We start from the raw sequence: 21,068 nt of genomic DNA on the forward strand, positions 1-21,068 counted from the left end.
AGCATTATAACGAATATGGACTGTAGTTAACGGCTCGTATATATAGCAAAAAATTTATTTCCACCTTAATAGCAAATTGAACATTTTAAATAACTACGCTAATTATTCTTGTCAAATAATGAAAAATAGGCACAGCTACAGAATGACATTTACCTTCTCAATTGGAATCTGAGAAGATATCGTAATAAGTATTTCAACTACTGTATCCAATAAATGCCATCGATTAATTTTCAATCGTATTTAAAGGTCCTTAACCAAACTTACAGTGGCATAAATATCAATCTTTTGCGATTAAATAATTTGGATAACACTACAGTTTCCATCTTCTTCTTGGCACATCAACATAGTTTCAAGCTGATTCATTTTTACAGCTATAATCTTCTTCAGTAATTTAGGGGATCGAAGTTGTAAATGTGGAATAAGCGTATTGAATTTGTAAAGGTCAATTTGAGACTTATGTTCGTCATTAACATAAGGAAAGTACTTTTTAGGCCAAAATAAATCTTTTTCTAGTATAGAGTCGTCGCTGCCTTCTATGAGCTTGCCTTGAGAGTGATCATATCCAGTGAGCTGTTCACAGTATTAAAGATGATGAATCAGTTAAGCACAATCATGGCACAAATGTTGTATTGTACACTACAGCAACTTGTCTTATTTAATGTAAGCATTATTGCGTATATGGCTTCGTTACCAGATAATGATCTCTTTCCCTCAATAAAACAAAATAATGATACTTGCTCTTGACCTCCTAAAGCAAATGGTATATAAAATTATTTACGGAATAACATTGTACATGCGATAAAATGACTGATTTGAATTCTTACGTAATTTTCTTTGAATGCCTTTCGTAGAGCCTCCAGTGATCTACTAATGTCATATTCATCTATGTAATATCGTTCCAGTACAAATTCATCTCTACATGCCACTACGCGTTCCTGGCGTATGGTACTCTCACCTATACTTACTGTATTTTCATATTGTAAAGCATCGTTGATTTCTTTAATTTCATCACCTTCTAATTGGTAAATCTATTAAAATAATTAAAATATTAATATCATGCTTTAGCACGTTCCAGCCGTTACTATAAATAGATTAATGTTATCTATTTGTAAACTGTACCAATATAAATTAAATATCTAAACCCAGTCTACATAATTATACATTAGTAGCTATAAAGCGGGATCTTATACTTAATCTTCTTTTATAATCGTACAGTATAGTAAGTTAGGCAAATTATAACATATCACTAGGATATATTGTTAAACGTTCTGACGTGTCTTCAGAACGATCTTAGCAGTTCATTGGGCTTGTCGCAGCTTGCTAAAGTCTATCTGTATCTTTACCTGAATATAGGCGGATAATTTAATAGGCAAATTAACTACAGTACTTTACTTTGCAACAAATATTTTGATAATTACGAAACTTTCTTTTTGTTAATGGTTCGAAACGAATGAACACCAGAAACTACGTTTATTTCGTAGCAGCACCACTACAAGGCTTTCATACTTATTCAAATGAGCTTCAACACTCTATTTTAGTTATTACAGTACATGGCCAAAATTTCATGCAAAAAGATCAAAGTAATAAATAGCGAGTAATTAATACTAAATATGAGCAACCTTTCAATCTGTATATAAATGTTGAATTCTGTGATCGTAAGATTACAGCATCCTTAAAATAACCGAGTACAATTCAAAGTATACCTTTTTAAATATAATTTGTAATGTTATTATAAAGTCGAGATGATTTATTACCGCAGTAGGAGTTGTCCTTAGGTTGAACCCATAGTGATAGCAAACTATAAATTCTTCACTTAGTAAGTACAAGAGAGTTCTAGAATACCGTTCTTTACTGCAATATCGAGTCGTTATGCATCCGGTATTTGGGTCCATTGCTATGACTTTAAAATGATGGCTATCATACTAGTCAATCATAAGAAGAGAAATTTAATTACAGCAAACAATCCAATTTTGTCATAGAATACAAAAAGATAAATTAAATGTTTAAGGCTACATCAATACCATAACAAGAAATCATTATATGTTATCGTAGCTAAGTTTACAGACTTGAAATTTATCTTATACTTTCATTTACCTTCCCATACTGAATAAAAATCAGTCGATTTCCGCTTTTACGATAGAACGATTGAAGATTGAGGTATCGAAAATCGTCATTATCTACTATTTCTTCGGTAGTCCAGAGGACTTTACAAGGACTGCCTAATCCTATAAGCTTAAATCCAGTAACAAGATCGTATTTGAACTGTCAATTGAACGTTGCATGACTATAAATATTTATATCTAAGATCGTCACTGCTAAAATAATAGCCTGAACCGTATATCAATCAACATATTGTCATTTTGTTGCATAAATATCATGACCATCATTTTTTCTTGTTATACCGCAAATGTAATTAAAATATATGCAACTGAAACAAAAAATCTGACTAAATATTTTTCTGTCAATTGCCAAAATATGGACTAAATTTTACTGTAATTTATGATGATCAGTAGTCTTGGTCACGTTGATGATTGCTGAACAAAAATTAAGATATAGCTAGTATGCTTTAGTACAACTTTGATGGATAGTGGCTAGTAGATAAAAGTAATCGGTTACGATATGATATAAATCATGGCAAAAATTTATGTTCATTTACTTAAAATATGAACTATGAGTAGCATTACGTAATATTTGATGAAAATACAGTAGTTTAATATGTTTCCATTACTTTATAGATCAATAATGTTCGTCTCTTTTATCAATATATAAGTTCTCAATTAAAGAAGTGTGCTAACTTTTAGTTATAAATAAGTCATAGCTATGACGGTGTCTTTGCGTATTAAATATGAGTATACCTAACGAATAGATATTATCCTATACTAATATTCAATTATATTACTACCTGTGTAACTACATGATAATGGGTCCGTATGCGACTCGGTACACAACTTCCATTTATGCAGGTATAATTATCTATGTAGACCACAGCACCTAAGTGTTCATATACGTAAATCTTTTGTCTGTTACATACGCCAGATAAATGATTTTTAGTGTATTTTCCCAGGTTTATGAAGGACGTTTGATCAAGCTGACGGCCATAACTAATCTGAATTAGAATCAAGTCAACAATGTTCATATTATAGAAATCACGAAATCATTCCAACTGATTAAATGCAACTTCGTAAAATAAAGGTCTCATCAACATAGAGTTACTAACTACTGTATATCATTACCTTTAAGTAAGCTGTTCCTTCAGCTGTGATGTGCCTTACAACAACAGGAATACCATTAACAATGCCAAATTCACAGCTAATGACTTCACTAGATGGAGATAAATGATCTGTGCAAGGAGCTACAGAATTCAATTAATAATATTTACTGTTAATTCTCAGAAGATAATATTATTAGTTTATATAATAATGTTTCTTGATATTAAATGCTAACATTATCGATTATTGCTGTATGTCTTACCCGGTAAGACCATATGATAGATATTGTTACCATCATAACTGAGTAAGCCATGACCTTGATCGCAAAATTTAATTTCCTTTGTTGTTTGAACTCCCGCCACTTTGGAGATTAATTCAAATCCATTGAAATTCCGTTGGTGCAGCTAGTAAAATAAACAAAATATATGTTTGTAGTTTAAATTAAAACGTAAAGTTTGCTTTAAATTCGATTTTTATCTAAAAAGCAATTAAATGATTAGCTAACAAATTGTGGTAAATTTTAACATACCAAGACGTTGCATGATTTTGTCAGTGACACCAGTAATTGTCCGTCCTCCGAAACATCAAATGATTGAACACTATCATCACTTAATTGAATAAACATTTCGGACCATTGCTCATAAAATTCCTTCGAAGTTTTACCAGTGCAGAATTTCGTTTTTAGAACACCAAATATACATTTAACACAGGTAGATTCGTAACTGACTGCAAAATAATCGTCATTAACATAACGTATGGCGGTTATAACACAGTCGTTGGAGCTAGAACTATCTTGAATAGGTAAGTAAGTTCCGCTTGCAAGTCGTCCTGGTACTTTAATACTACTTTGACAACTTAGATCTGGTACGTTCCATATCTAATAATTTATTGGAGTATTAATAGGCAATTAGATATAGGGAGTAAACTGACGAAATGATTTGCACAATTCAGAACTTATAAATTACAGATACGTAACCATCTCGATATTGACGGTAATAATCCGATCATAAAAATGTTATTTCTATACAATAGTGAATAGCACAGAGAATAACGCTATATTCATATATCAATCTTGCTGGACTAATACTTACCCATTCTACTTATTTCTAAGATTTATTTAGGTTCTTTTGGTAATGTAAATACTGTTATTATTATAATATTGCGTATTTGCATCTTTTCAACACAGATCTATGTTCTGATATACTTCTATTGCAATCTACATGATCCAACGTTTGAGTATAATCAAATTATAATAATTTTAAAGAGTTACTTTACTAGCGTGACCTACTTCGTAAGTAGATTATACTTTTAAAAGAAATAAATTCACCTGTAGTTGACAAACATTATAGTTTTCATCGCCTCCAAAACATTTTGGTTTGTAGTAGGTATTTATACCTACAATCATGCTAGATGTCATAGGTATGAAATTGCAGTAATGAAGATGATCTTCTTTAAACGTTGCAGTCTTAAGACATTGGAAAATATCACCTTGTATTTCCCATAGCTATCACGATCAAATTCAAAATGAAGGTAAGCTTAGCTTTTACAAAAGAAATCTAAAATTATTCCATTTAAGCCTAAAAGTTTTAAGGAATGGAAAGAGGATAGGAACGGAAGAAGAAATTGTTCATCTAGAGATACTTTAAACTGATTGTGAAATATTTACTTCCATTTGGTATTTCTATAATAGTATACTGGATACCAATATTTCAATTCAACAGTCATCTTTCAGTTTTACAGGCGCCTACTTTAAAATTTGCTATCAGCTACCTTTAAATAATGAAATTATAACTTCAACACAGCCAAACTGTAGCTGACTACATAACTGTTAAACAATAACTACCATTTATTTCGTATATTTTATGCACTTTTTTCCAGAAATTATTTTCATAACAATATAATTTAACTTAAACTTTGATTTTACTTCCCATGTCACGATTTCTATCAATGATTAGAACTAAATAATTCACTCTCCTATACATGTAGATATAATTTTAACGAATAACATTATACCTATTACAATAATTGTGCTCGATGTTAATCTTATTGCTACGTACTTACATATAAAACTTCAAAATTAGAAGAGATGCCAGCACATAATTTTAGGTTAAAGTTTGAAAATTCTAACCGAATGCCATCAAAAGACGAAGAAATTTTGTTATTTTGATCTCTGAACCGCATTTGAAATTTCATTTCAATATTCCATACATGAAATATTCTTGATAGATATTCACTGTCACGTCTCTTTATGCGTATAAAGAAATAAAATTGCATGAATTGAATTTCTTCCGCCAGTACTGCAGTGTAATCTTTCAATTTATTTTATATGAGCATAAGCTAAAGCTTAGTTAGTATGAAAGAGAAACCAATGGAATGCTCTTTTATTCACTAATTAGGTATGATAGTATAACGTCAAGCAATGGGAACCACACTCAAAAATTGCATTGTTGCTTATACTTAAGAATTAATAATAACTTACTGGATTGTTACCGAAACCCATATATTTTCCGTCAGCCGAAGTCACTACACATTCACCACAGGCTGCTGTAGAAAACAACACTTTTGTTGTAGCGTAGTCACAAACCTGTTAGAAAACAAGTCTTAAAATTTACTCCTAATGCTAATCGTAACAAAGCAGCTCGGCACGCTGTTCGAATATTGACATTGTTACGGATAGATCAAATTTTAATAGTAAAAAATAAAAAAACGTTTGTATGTCGCATTCCTTTTCAAAATAAGATCACCGCGTAGAAAATATCTTATCGAAGGATGATAATTTTCTATAATTTTAGATATTCTTACTTTACTTATTCAGTAAGAAAATAAGATGGAACCTACCGTTGGGGATCCATAAGACTTCATAAATGCCACCCTTATGGGCCCATAAATAGGATTAGATAGAGCCAGATTACACGATTCCTTTTCATCGCCAAGTTGTAATGTATTTTGCCATTTACCCATGTTTTCAGTAAAACTAAATTGATAAAAATACAGTTGAATCCAGTATCTTAAATTGCAGTAATCAAAGCATGTCCATCCCGGGGACCTTGCGGATAAAGTAAACAGTTATAGTACTATACCTTAAGTTTACATACGCTTTTCCTTCGTATTCGACTTGTTTTTGAGCTATATCGGTGACCAGTTTATATAGCTGATTATTTGGATGCGTACAAATTAACAAAGACTGGAGTAGCTGATCAGGTTTCTTTGATAGAAATACCTCGTTCTTTCTGATCGTCTCATACAATTCCATTTTAGGAAAGATGCCCTGAAAATGATTATTTGTTCAATTTGGAATAAAATGGACTATGAATCTTAACAAAGAAATGTCTTCCTATCCCCACTTACTGTTCAAAGTAATAAGCCATAAATTGGATAATGTATTAATTAATACTTGACTGTTAATAAATCAATTACATCGTACGATTGCTTTCTAGTTATTAATAGGCATAACAGACTAATCTAAGTCACACAGTACTCTCTTCAAATAATGTAAACTTTCAGCATACACTTCTACCTTAGTACTATAAGTTAAAATTACTAGAACACCTTGGAATGTAAATATTCTTGGCATCGCTGCAAATCTTGGAGTAAGTCTGTTAGAGATTGTCTTATTTTTAAGTTTACTTCTGCCCATAAAATATCCATCGTTAGCTTAGAGATTAACTCGCCTTCTGATGCTTCCACTAAATGATAAATTAAGTGCTCTTGTATATATTGATCGTGGATACGCCACCAACAATTACCCCATCGAATGCGATATAGATTTAATAGTGTATTATGCAAACTCTGTCGATACTGTTTACTGGCGCCTACAGATTGTTGCCCTTTATCTGGATTCTGAAGAAGCAGGTCTGACAGAGTCCCATGTATCTGGCAATAGCTCCTATACATAATAGGCGATGTTGGTAATGTTTAAGATATGAGATAATCAAGCTGTTAATTTACCAAGATTTACTACATGTATTTACTACTGATTCACGACAAATATCCAATAGCTTGCTATTTTTATATAGATTAAAATTTGGACTTACTTTGCATTGTCTTTATCTCGGTGATATACTATTAGAGATCTACTGTGCAAATCTTTCAATATACTTTCAAGCTGCTGCGATTGATCCCATAACGTTGCTATTGCTGCAACCGGAATCTTTACGCTTTTTTTAAATGCTCCTAACAGTCTATAGTAGGCTCCGACCGGAGAAGGGAGTCGATTGATAACAAACTGAAAAACGCGGCATAAACTCGCTGGATAGTTCTCTGAGGGACCATGGCTATCTTCCTTATTCTGCTGAATAAATACTAGTGCTTCTTTCCATTCCTCCTCCGATTGTAATCGTGCTCCGCCTAAAAGAGTAATCGCTAAAGGATAGCAGCGGCAATATTCAATGACAGAAGCAATAACTTGATTTGCTGTAATTGTTGACAAGCCAATATTAGGTTGAAAGGAGGCTAACAACTGCCAAGATTGCTGGAGTTCAAACTGACCCTTAGCAAGAAAGGAGATTACAAACAAAAAATATTAAACATCGACTTCTAATTGTAAGTTTTCTATAAGTAATCTAAGCATACAGTAGAGGTAAAAAATTACGAAAATAGCTTTTACTTACAGGAGCTTCAGTTACATAATCAAACTGATGCAATCTTTCACTTAAAGTAAGTGGAGATGTTATCACCACATTTTTTGCAAATTGAAGATAATCTAGATATGATTCATTTCTAACGTCTTCAAATACAAAGAGTATAAATTTTCTTTCCATATGATCTGCTTAAAGTAAACCACGTATAATTAATTATAAATGAAAAGCATTGATACATCAAGTGCATTGTGTTAACATTTTATTATTTTGGATCTGTAATCATGCTGTAGAAGCTACCTTGAATAATTTGGGACTTTTAAAATTATATACTGAATGGAAGCTATAGTCTTTCATATCAGTATCAACGAGCATCTAGATTTGTAGTAGATATATAATGTTACACTGTTTATGTGGTAAGGGCTTTACCTGAAAAATACTGTTTTAATGTAAGGCTAATGCAGTCTAAATCTCCATATGCTTGTTGATCATCATTGCTTACAGTACGGCATAATTTCCTTAATTTCATCGCTAGATCATCCTTGTTGATGTCACCTTTTGACGAACATGATGTTTAATGGAATCGTTAGTGGAGTCAGTAATTGAATAAAATATTATATTAAGCAGTACTTTAAGAAATTTAACTTGACTATATTATTGTCTCTGTTCTTTTAATTATTATGATCACTGTAAAAATATGACTACCATATTTTCGATCGCTTAAAGAAACTTAGTATTAAAGGATAATATGCGTATGTCAATTTTTTCTATTTTCAGTGTAACATTACCATCATAGTTACAGTTCATATATCATAGATTAAACCATTATTTTATATCCAATAGATTCCAACAAAATCTATGCACACTATTTCTAATACTAAATTAAAGATTGGAGATTGAGTATTCTTTTCATTGTAAATTTTAAGGACACTTCATTATTCATATTAATTCGGACTGATCGAATGGAAGTACAGCTAGGTAAAATATATTAAGGTCTCACTCAGTACCTGTAATTTATTTTTAAGCTCACCGATTTTAGTCCAAAAAATACCATTAGGAGTAAAGAGATCATTTGCTTTCACCATGTGTCTTATAGAATTGGCAACTGCCATGGTTTTTCCGCTTCCTGGGATGCCATGAACCAGTAATCGACCTTGACTGAAATTCATTTTCATCAGAGCCGTTGCTGTAGTGTTAACAAATGAATCACGTACAATAAGATGATGGCTTGGCAATTCTGGAACATCATGGAGGATATCTAGCAAACATGAAATGGCATGTTGATGTAATCCATTACAATTCGTATTTACGTGGAGCAAACTTTTGCCCTAAATAACTCGGCCTTGATTGATATAAGACTTTAAATTGATCTTTTCGGCTAGCTTGAAATATATAATTTTTGATATTTATTTTGGTAACCTCATTTTTAATCTATATGACACTACTTTAAGTTGCTAAACTAACGTACTGACGCTTCTGGTCAGTTTAGTTGCTGCATCGCAATTGCTTTGCTCAGGTAATCTATAAGTCAATTTTATAGGCATGGGTTTATGGCAGTAAATTGACAGCATATCTACGAATTCAAACTAAATCCTGATTAGATGCAGCATAATTTGATGGCTAATATAACTACATTGTATAAAGTGTGTCTACAGCAGCGGTCCAGAAAAGAATCATGGCTGTAAACAAGGCGGTATTTATAACGAGGAATCACCTAGATTTTCAGGTGCTTCCATATCCTTCCTTAATTTATTGCCCAGAGTTTGCAATGCTGGATTTGGATGGTTCTTTAAAATGTTACAGAAGATATAAAACGAACGATCTGTTCGGGTTTTTACAATTTCTATTATATCCTTCTTTATATCTTGGATACTTTCTTGTTGACGAAACGAATTCACTTCGTCAGCTGTTAAAACTTGAGCCGCTTGCAGCTTTTCGACAACACTATCATCAAGCCAATCCATCTCTTCAATTAATTCAGTATAATTCTTGGAGATGGCATCCAGAATCGGAGAACTACATTCAAATTCAGGACGACGACGCTAACAGAAAAGTATTGAAAACGTTCGTTTAGCCTTGACGCTTATATTGAAATCTACGAACCAATTTTTGCGTATTGCAATCAGAAAATCAATGGCTTACCCCATAGCTAACGAAACCAGGAAGCATTACTTAACGTTCTTCTTCTATTTCCAAAGGTGAAAAAGACAGTAATCCGATTTACCTTTGGTTACGAAGGCAGATAAACAGATTCAGTACTTTTGTAGACCAACATGAAAAGAAAGAACAAGCTGACATGAGCTAGTGTAGAGCTACAACTTGACTACCACAGATCCAATTCGCAGGTTAGCTAGCAAGATTGCACTCAATATAAAGGGGATCTTACTCATGAAAGAGATTGCACCTTAAGACGTCAATAATTATATTTTGGCCGTAATGCGCATTAGAATATTATCAAAACGTAGAGATGTAAGCAACAAGCCTTTGGCTACAGAACTACTATACTTCATAGAATAATCTTTTGTGCGTAATAAAATTAATGCCAATGATAGCTGGTAAGACGAAACGGCATTCTTGCATTCTTCATAATTCATGGCGTCTAGTCATCAAGGTTTTTTTTCCTATGATATTTTTGTAGTCATTATGCGTTATAAATTGTTTACAACGACACTGTAGGATAGTTCGAAGCATGTTGTCATCATGCTGGCAAGACTTGTTTACAAATCTCCAAGGTTCTGTAGCATGAAAAGAAAACAGTTGAAGAGATATTTTATGGGAACTTAGATAGGTTAATCCCTCTTGCCATGTTAGTAGTATGAAGAACAGCATTGGTTCAATCAGATTATTTCATTCAAATCTAAGTCGTTTTGCATTGGATTGAAGGTAAGAACAAATGGTTTGGATATGGACCGCATACGTAGCAAAATGATAGACTCCTTCCTAGATGTGCAACCCGCTGGATTCTATCATCGATCGCTTTATGCTATGCATCGTTATCCAATCCAATCAACCCTATGGAAAATGGCTTCTGATTGGGCATCACAACAACGACTTTAGGGAATTAGATTCTCATTCACTTTTTGTCCGTTTTACAATGGTCATCTACTGAGCTTAGGATCATGCCCAAGTCTGCTCGATTACTTGATGCAATATTTATTATACCTGTACGACAACAGGAACTTGAGTCTAGGGTGGATTGGCAAGGCCTTGCTTGGCGTTGTATTCACCTTAAGAACGAAAAGAAGACACTTATTATCAAGGCTGTTCACTTCTAAATTAGCAAATCTTCACTTTTGGATGCAGATAGAAGGCTATTAAGTAGTATCAGTTGATCATTATCCATCCTACCTTGTTCAAGTTGCCACTAGATCTAACCTACGCAGTGTGCATGTGTTGCTTTTTAATCCACTCAAAAACAAACAGTACGCAAATTGCAAGGCTACGTCATAACTACACCAGTAAAGTAATTGGCTTAAGCTCCATAAATTTGCATCCAGTTTAAAATAGCATCCAATAAAACAATCATTGTACTATAACGTGACGAAAAATATGTTATGATTTGGAGTAGAGAAAGAATTTAAATTAGATTCTACTATGTACTTAACACCACACCCTCTACTTTCTGTCCAAATTAGAGCGATTTGCATACGATAATATATGTGTATAATTATTGCAGCGGAGCTACGGATTAGATTTAGGATTGCGTTTAAATCATATTTAGTTTTCCATTTTCTGGCCCAGTTAGAGCTGACCTGAAATGATTTAGGATCAATTCGACTAGGCGTCAAAATTCAATGCTGTTTCTGAGCCAGATCTGGCGAATTACAATAAAATTTAGTGGCTCTACCTATTCGGACTGATTCATGATTTGCATATCCTAGGAAATGAATGACTGCAGCCTAGCTAAAGATTGCAATTAGGATTATGTTTCAACTATAATTACTTTTCCTATTATCTGGCCAAATTAGAGCTGGCCTGGAGTGATTTGCATACGATAGGAAACGAATTACTTCGGCGAAGCGAAGGATTAAATTTGTGGATTACTAGTAGATTATACGTTCTAAACTATACTCAATATCTCATATGCGATTGGCTACTGAAGTACACTCATATGACATGCATCATCCTATGATTCCAAGTTAAGACTGGTAGAAACTATTTTAATTATCTTTAGATAGTGTTATTCATGGACTAAAATTTTAAAGTATGAGTTACCAAGCCTGTCTTTCTCTACTTTTAAAATTCATTCATGAAATGTACTTGAAAACATATTTATATCGCGTTGGCTGCAAGATTGCTGAGATGATGATCATACATGACTTATAAAACACATTAACAGTCTTGTATCACGAACTACTTCCTGACAAATATAATCGTCTAACGGAAAGCACTTACTTTGAGCTGCTTTTATAGATTACTACCCTCATCGGCCGAAAGATCTAAGAACAACACTTTTAGAAGGCTCACAATCAGTAAATACTCTGTACTATAATCTACAAAACAGCTTTATACTATAGCACTAAAACATTGTTAGTAACAATACTTTCTTAAGTTTTATAAATTTAGGCAACGTAGTAGCGTAATAGCCTGTAATATAATCACTGATTATGATTATGATTGCATTGCGTAACACTTAGAATCTGAGATGATATGAAATCAACAATCTCAATGTCCTTCTATCAGCCTCTGGTAAGCTTGGACGTGAAATTAGTCATCGTAACTAGTTAGAAAGTTAGAATGCTTGTTTTCTTTTTTAAGAATAACTCTCACTACATCTGAGATTGATAATATCCATTAGCAATACTGCCTTGTTGACATTAATCAATGTCAGCAGAATGCTTCTGACACTAAATAAATAGGATGGAAATCATGTATAATAGCAGTAGACAACTGACGAAAGAATGGTAATGTACACTACTGACATAGGTATTCTTGATCTTAAGCAATGAAAATATTAACCTCAACTATAAGTACTTATAATCTTGTTGTTGTTTTTGCTAATTGTAAAGGTGTAATAGATTCCAGTATGAGCTTAACCCAGGCCTAAATTCAACCTAAAGTTATTTTAGCCAATCTATCTGGAAAGGGATAAATTCTAAACTTTTTTCAATCATGTTGTACAGGCCATAAGTTGAATGCGTAAGACTAGCTCAAAGATTGATTCTTTCCATTTACGAGTATCATAAAATAAAATACCATTACAACTAGCAACAAGCACAATTTTTGATGTTTATTTCTGCAGTCCAAAAGTAAAGTTTCAACTGAAAATAATCCATATTCAAGTGGTTATAGAACTGCATGTTTATCTAACCATAATAATTAGGAATGCTAATTTGTGTAACATTTAAGAAGTCACGTTTTCAATCACTGCAAAACTAGACACAATTTTTAATATGCATATAGTTCGAAAATTTTACCGAAAGGCAACTTTGCTTCTTAATTAGAAAATATGCATGAAGATGTAATTTATTGTTTGTGTCTTTATTAAAAAGTGATATTGTATTTAAAAATGTGGAATAAAGACTGAGCAGTAAATATAGATCTACTAATAGCGACCATCATTTAATTTGAATGTATAGCTTGTTTGCAGTAATTAAGGTCTTTCAGCTCAAGTTATGCCTTAGATCTCTGTTATTATTTCAGTTGTTTTGCCATGGGATTTATAAAATGTACTTGTAAAAAGAGGCGCGCAAAGGATGTATCAAGTCTTGTTTGCATGGAAGAATGCATGTGATTGCTAGGATTTTAGTAGTAATGTATTCAATGCTAAAAGTAAGTTATTTTCTATTGCTCTCGATCAAGCGATCTCAGCTGTTCAGCTCGATTTACTCTTAGGAGATTGTAATTCCTGAGTCATCAGTCTACAATCTAGGATCTACGTGTACCACGAAATTTCAAAGTTTCGATTAAGTTCAGTGCAGCAAGTTAGTAAATCGAGTATTAGTTAACCTAAGGTCAGTAAGTTGTTATGTAAATTAGTGAAGTAATTATCGCACATAGGTTACTAAGTTAGTCAACGAATTAGTGGAATAATTATCGTAGATTATCTGATAGTCGGATTAAATTGTGAGCTATCCTAGCTCCGCATGGTCGATATACTGAACAGTAACAATCTTAATGACAACGAAAATAATTGTAATTAAATCGTAGCAAAAGAAAGATTCTAAAACATGGATAGTCGTAAACACTTATTAAAAAATCTTCATATATTCAACCCATGAACAATATTTGTGAAATCTTTTAAATCCGCAGTTTATTAAATATGCAATAATAATTCTGACATATTGCAAATCTGGATAGGACTGTAAAATTGAATAAGCAAACAAAGTCTTGCTGTTGCAACGCTAGTCTGTAGGATAATATTGCGCGGTCTCATTTCTTTACTAATGGAATTAATCGACTTATAAGGTGATTAATACTACTTTTAGTTTTGAAACAACTGAAGAATCTTATAATTTATTGAATATCCGATACGACTTGTAAATGAATCTAATGTTGCTTAGAAGTTGTTACTTGCGCTCCTTGAGAGATATCCATATTCCATTTTGGCTTTTCAAAACTCCACCTGGAATGTGCTTAAAGGTTGTCTGATTGGTAGCTATATCAAAACGTTGCAAGATTCTAGCCGCTACCGCTTTCACTTCTTGGAAGGCAAAATTTTGTCCAATACAGTTTCGACTTCCTATAGCAAAGGGTATATAAACATAGGCATCTCGACTGTTAGAATTCTCAGGTGTAAAACGTAGTGGATCATAGGTCCATGGATCTTTCCACCATCTCGAATCATGATGATAGACGTAAGCTGGAACTTCAATATCCATTCCTTTAGGAAATTTGACTCCACCAACAGTCATACCTTCTGCTAACGTATATCCAAGAAGCGGAACTGTCGTATGCAATCGTTGTGATTCTTTAATACATAACGTTAAATAGGGTAGAGACGACAAGTCCTCCCATGCTATTTCAGTTCTGTCACCAAGAACGTTGTCTATCTCCTCTTGACATTTCTTTTGATAATCTGGATTACTCGCTAAACTATAGAGTAACCAGGATATTGATGTGGATGTTGTATCGTGTCCTGCAAATAAAAATGTTATCACTTCATCAGCCATCTCATCGAGTGTCATTCCTACACCATCGCTATCCTTGGCTGTGAGTAAAATATCTAGAAAGTCCAAGTGTTTCCTTTCTTCGTTAATGCCATCTTGATTTTCCAAATCAGCTTGACGTTCAAGTATAATTTCCTTAGCGAATTGTTTACAATAATGAACATTGGAGTAAAATTTTTTCCCCTCTGTAGTTAATTTATAAATCAACTTGCTGACATAGAGTGGATTTTGCGCTCTAGCTTCCACAAAGAGAGAGTTTTCGTGGCATGCTGTTAAGAATCGATGCCTAAAACCTTCTGCTTGCGGATTTAACTTTGTAGAGCAAGCACACTGTAAGATAATATCAAAAGTGCATAAGCTCATATCTTCTCGAACTTCGAAAGGTTTACTTTCTACAGCTAGTTTTGACCATTTATTCATTAAGATATCGATACATTCATTATAGACAACCAGATAGGTCTTCAAAATATCAAAGTGAAATCCAGGTGTTAATAATTTTCGATTTCTTGACCACTGCTTTCCATTAGTGAATAAAAGTCCAGACCCAGTCCACTCCTTATAAATTCGTTGAACGACTGTTTCTTTCGTATTACATGGTTTGATAAATTTTTTGGCCACAAGAGGGCTGCTCAATACTAATGTAGGATTGGTAATACCATACCAAATAGGAAACATATTAGGATAAGCTTGGCACAATTTAGTAAGACCTTCTAGGTAATCTTCCAATGTGCCCACATCATCTAGATTTCCAAGTAGCCAGTGCGCTTTGGGGCCAGGAACCTTTCTTAGGGCTACCCATATGCGATTAGTTTCCATCAACCAAGGAAGGGTTGATTTTAGAAAAATGAGCGCCGTTGCTAAAATGATTGATATTAAAATAATGTCCATAGTGGCTTAGTTCAACCTTGAAGGATGGCGTAAAGTGTAAAAGAATACAATTTTGTCAAGTAAATCAAAAATTTAGCACTCATTAAAAAATAATCATGCCGGAGGATTAACTTAATAATGACTGTCGATAATGACAATCTCCTCTCGTATAATAGCGTTATTAATAATTATCACTCTGCAGCAGTTGCTAATTTTATATTGTTTTTATGCAGTTTTTCTATTGAATACGCAGGCTCGACTTACTATATAGTCTGTACATTAATATCTAATATTGCTGTGGCTAATATTGATTAAAGACAACAATGATATACTGCATATTTCGTTAAATATAGTAAGTCATAGTTAAGTGATCTTAACTACAGCAAGGTAGAAGTGATAGTCTGATAATATATTTCATTGGAATTGTCGATAGTATTAATTAATATCTACTTATGCTAAGACTAATAAAATATCAACACATCTCTTAGCCCGTATGAAATCTTGCTCTTATTTAAGCAAGAATAAGGAAGAAAAGGCGATATTTATAATTTTGATGATAATGTTAGACACTTAATATCGGAAGAGTTTAAGAACAGTTAATAATTTAATATAAACATATACAACTACGGGTACAGTTAAGCGATTTCAAGCCAGTTTCTAACTGATTATAAGAATATCGTATATATGAAATTATCCAACATTATAAATATTACTTTATTCAGACAAGAGAAAAATTTTATGGACATAGAATTCTTATGCATACTGAAAACGTTTCGGTAAAAGTTTTATTAACATCATGCTTAAATTTTGTTCGTAAATCACTTTCTATTGCTCATTATCGCTAGTTTCAATAAATCATATAAAGCTAATGGGACCGTATGGTATGTAACGTTGCTAGTTAGATTAATGTTTGATTTTAGCTTAATATTGAACCAAATAACGTCGTTAGGATAAAATTTCCGTACAAAGATTAAAAGAGCCGTAAAATTCTGTGCTAAAGTATTCTTCCAAAATATTATTGATATATATGAATAAGATAGAGCCAAGAAAAATCTGTTACGAAATAGCCTTTTCAAGAATGTGCCGGTACCACTAGATTTCTTACACTAATTTAATGTGTTTATTAAGACATTTTTCAATTAAAGTATACATGTTGCTTATAATATTCTATTTTTAGTGATCTAATATTTAATGATCATGTATTAGAGTTGCTTGCTCTTAGTAGAAAGCCAAATCGGTTACGACCACAAACACCTGTCGAATTTTATAATAAGAAACGTTAACATCAATTAATAATTTATTATAATAAGGTAGAGGAGATAATTTATTGATACTTTAGTTTAGATTATTAATAAATTAATAAAAATTATTGGCATACATAGTTTACTGTAATTAAGGCTGCGTTCATTCGCTATCTATTACATCTAGTTTAATGATTTTGCAATCTTTTACTTCTATCTCGGCATTTGATTGTCATTTGTAGTACAAATATTAGCATACTGTATATAATTTGGATACAGACACGGGCTATAGATGATGGCGGAGTGGGCGGGTTTAGAATAAATTCCCCCATTGAGATAAGTTTCTAACATTTGGCGATAATAATTAGTACAAAAGCCTTCATAGAATAGGCCAAATTATTCTTTACTGTAATTGTCTTATAAAGAATAGTTTAAAGCTGTTGTGAAGACATTAGTGCCTTTGGGACTACTAATTGACTATCGTTTAATAGAAAAATGCTTTTCAAGATAAAGTTGCAACTCCAATCATCTATTTTAGTGTATGGCGGTAACAGTAGGTGGAGTAATGACTATTTCACTGAACTACTTCCGCTATTCTTTAGGCTAGTCCATATCAACGTTAACCTTTACCCTATATCGTACTGATTTCTTTATTCTCTAGGGTCATTTGCTTGCTATGGAGACAATTGTATAATATAACATGATTTATAATTAATCTTTTACCGGTCATGCCGTAAACTAAGTATATAATATAAATATTGAATTCTTTTTCCGTTGCTAAGTAGGGGTGAACTTTTCTCCCATCTAAAATCTTTCTATCCATCGCCAAATTTATTAGCTGATAGAAAAAGTAGCTAGTAAAAATATTCCGCTTCTATCTTTGATTTGACAATCGAAATGCTTTATTGATCACTGAAAAATCCAGATTTAAAATAGGGTTGAACTGAAGACTTCTCAAGCTATAAGAAGTAAAACTATAATGACTATGTCTAGATTTTGATGAAGATCGAATTGCATTACTTTATTCATGATTTCAGTTAATAAATTAAACATAGAAAATATGGAGAAAACTTCCTATGAGCAAGACCGTCGTAAAAACAAAGTAATAATTATATAGAAATAAGAATGGAATCTTGAGCTGCACTAGCCACGCCAACGATTGATTATAACCATAAAAAAAGTGAAAGTAAACCTTGTTCTAGTACAACCTTTAGAATTAGTAAAACGTAAAAATGTTATCAAGAAACGTGGATTACAGCAGTCATAGCCTATAGTTAATAAATGTCTTCCACATTAGCAATAAACACAAAAAGTGTTCTTTCTCAAGATTATATAAAAGAGTAAGCCTGCATAACTGAACCATTACATAGGGTGAAGGGAGTAGCTATAACGCTATCTAAAGGAAACTATCCGGCTATTTCTAGCGAAAAGCCAGCATGTTACCAAGTCTAACTTTGATCTATTAATGAATTGATATATATGGTAAAAAAATAAGAAATCACATAGTGATGGTGAGTGCTTGCAAAACGATTTACATTGAAAATCATTCAAAGCAACTTCTAAGGTGTGATAGGGCGCATTGCTTTTAGACAGAATGGTAGAGTGTCATCTAAACCAACCAAAGCAATTTAACATCTCTCCTTCAGAGATATCCATATTCCATCCTTGTTTTTTAAAACCAATGAAGGAATATGATGAAACGATGAGTTAGGTGTAAATAGCTCGAAACGCTGTAATATTTTAGCAGCTACTGATTTTAGTTCTTGCAAGGCAAAATTTTGTCCAATACAATTTCTAGCTCCGACCGCAAAAGGTATGAAAGCGTAGGGATCTCGACCTTTTGAGTTTTCTGCGGTAAATCGTTCTGGACTAAATTTCCACGGTTCTTCCCACCAATTTGGATCGTGATGAAAGACATAAGAAGGAAATTCAATATCCATGCCTTTAGGGAATGTATATCCTTCAACCGTCATTTCTTCGCCAAGTGTATATCCTAGAATGGGTACTGTTGGATGTAAACGTTGCGATTCTTTAATGCATAAGGTTAAGTACTTGAGCTGTGCTAAATCTTGCCATTCTAAATTTGTTCTACTTCCAAGTACGTTATCCACTTCTTCTCGACATTTCTTTTGACATTCAGGATTAGCAGCTAAGCTGTGCAACAACCATGACAGGGAGGAAGATGTTGTATCGTGTCCTGCAAATAAAAAGGTTATGACTTGATAGACAATTTCATCAACAGTCATACCTACACCTTCGCTATCTTGAGCAGTCAACATAATGTCGAGGAAATCAAGATGTTTTCTGTGTTCATTGACATTATCTTGATTTTCTAAAGCAGCTTTACGTTGAATTATAATCTCTTTAGCAAACTGTCTAGAATAAGCAACATTGGAGTAAAATTTCTTGCCACTAGAAGATAATCCATAGATAAAACTGCTAGCATAGAGTGGATTATACAATCTGGCTTCAGTCAAGGTGGTATTTTCACGAGATGCAACTAAAAACGGATGCTTGGAGCCATGTGTTTGAGGATTTAACTGAGTTGAACAAGCACATTGCACAATAATATCGAAAGCCAATAAGCACATATCTTCTAAAACTTCGAATGGTTTGCCGACTTCAGCAAGTTTGACCCATTTATCGATTAAAATATCGGTACATTCATTATAGACAACCATGTAAGGTTTCAAGACATCAAAATGAAATCCAGGCGTTAATAATTTCCTGTTTCTTGCCCACAGTTCTCCATTGGAATAGAGTAGCCCGGGTCCAGTCCATTCGCGGGTAAATCGATGGACTAATATCTCTTTAGTATTAGCAGATTTATTAAATTGTCGTGCTACAACGGGACTGCTAATCATCAAGACCGGATTAGTGGGGCCATACCATAGCGGAAACATTTTAGGATATTTCTGGCACAAGTTAGTAACAGCACTAAGGTATTTTTCTAGCGAACCGATTTCATCCAGATTTCCACTTAGCCAATTTGCTTTAGGGCCAGATACCTTTTTTAAAGCTGACCATATACGATTAACGCCCATCCATGTTGAAATGATGGTTTTAAGAAAAATACACCCGATAGCAATAATGATCGATAACACGATTGGCCCCATGGCTAATTAGTTTTATCTCTCTTCAATCCTCCACTTCTAAATGCAAATCAAAGTTAGTCAGTCCAAAACTACACGTACGTCGTGAAAAAATGAACTATCAATCAAGCACTTTGTAAACGCTTATACTATGGCAGTCTGTTATGGCTAATTAATGATTTGCCGCTGTATTTATACTTTATTCTTATAGAGGCAACTCCTCTCTAAGTATGAACATACGGTTTCTAAGTATAAGTAGCTTTATACTCATAGAAAAGCGTAGACGCAAAGCCTCATTATTCCAGTAGGCCGCTGTTCTGTACACTGTATAAATATCGAGTACTCGATTTGGTGTCGTAATCTAGTTTTTATAGTCTAACTGTTAACATTTCCTGCTGTATCCAGCACACGTCAGTAAATTATATGGAGATGCCTTTGAAAAGACCAGTTAAGAATATTCAAGATAGCGCATACTACCTTATGTAGCATATTAATACTACTCTACTGCGTTGTGTTCAGGCTACTGTATGGCGAAAAAATTGCCATAGAATCCTTCTACAAGTTGTTACTCTGTAGGTACTACACTAATCATCAAGCAATTTTTCGATAGTAATAAAGACATACCGTTATTAAAGCCTACCGTATTTTCCAGCTCTTATCAATTTTGCTTTGGGTGCGCTTAAGCAAACCAATAGATCCAACCAAATGGTGAATAACGGACATATAGTAGTGTTGACATATGCAGTGATGAAGATAATGCTGCAATTTATCCTAAGCAATTTCTCAATAGATGCAACTTCGTTGGCACTGCCTCCGCATTCATTGATATTCAAAAAAAGGTGGTATACACGTAGTTATACTCCTCCGTAATTTAAACAAAGCTAGCGGGTTATATAAATAACATTATTCCAAAATTGCATACGAGGATGAAACTTAATCTAATAGAACGTGCAATATCGGAACCTGGATAATA

General features: G+C 33.2%; 3 protein-coding genes across 3 annotated transcripts; all 3 read right to left on the reverse strand.

Annotated features, from left to right (window-relative positions):
- Nucleotides 1-291: 291 nt before the first annotated feature.
- TRIADDRAFT_59595 (uncharacterized protein) lies at nucleotides 292-9,750 on the reverse strand (the record flags this gene model as incomplete). The annotated part of the gene is made up of 18 exons (XM_002115631.1): nucleotides 292-570; nucleotides 692-748; nucleotides 966-1,028; nucleotides 2,095-2,262; nucleotides 2,903-3,106; nucleotides 3,234-3,352; nucleotides 3,472-3,613; nucleotides 3,739-4,086; nucleotides 4,537-4,713; nucleotides 5,271-5,453; nucleotides 5,689-5,793; nucleotides 6,048-6,183; nucleotides 6,290-6,360; nucleotides 6,430-6,477; nucleotides 6,759-7,095; nucleotides 7,244-7,698; nucleotides 8,794-9,044; nucleotides 9,501-9,750. 18 exons carry the CDS (start codon nucleotides 9,748-9,750, stop codon nucleotides 292-294), a joined length of 3,393 nt encoding a protein of 1,130 aa, XP_002115667.1.
- A 4,545-nt stretch (nucleotides 9,751-14,295) lies between these two features.
- Nucleotides 14,296-15,711, reverse strand: TRIADDRAFT_29528 (uncharacterized protein; the record flags this gene model as incomplete). The annotated part of the gene is made up of 1 exon (XM_002115632.1): nucleotides 14,296-15,711. One exon carries the CDS (start codon nucleotides 15,709-15,711, stop codon nucleotides 14,296-14,298), a length of 1,416 nt encoding a protein of 471 aa, XP_002115668.1.
- Nucleotides 15,712-18,631: 2,920 nt separating this feature from the next.
- On the reverse strand, nucleotides 18,632-20,047 carry TRIADDRAFT_29828 (uncharacterized protein; the record flags this gene model as incomplete). The annotated part of the gene is made up of 1 exon (XM_002115633.1): nucleotides 18,632-20,047. The coding sequence occupies one exon, from the start codon at nucleotides 20,045-20,047 to the stop codon at nucleotides 18,632-18,634; it is 1,416 nt and encodes a 471-aa protein (XP_002115669.1).
- Between the last annotated feature and the right edge of the window lie 1,021 nt (nucleotides 20,048-21,068).

The sequence above is a fragment of the Trichoplax adhaerens genome, genomic scaffold (assembly GCF_000150275.1).
Source record: "Trichoplax adhaerens TRIADscaffold_11 genomic scaffold, whole genome shotgun sequence".
Taxonomy (NCBI): Eukaryota; Metazoa; Placozoa; class Uniplacotomia; order Trichoplacea; family Trichoplacidae; genus Trichoplax; species Trichoplax adhaerens.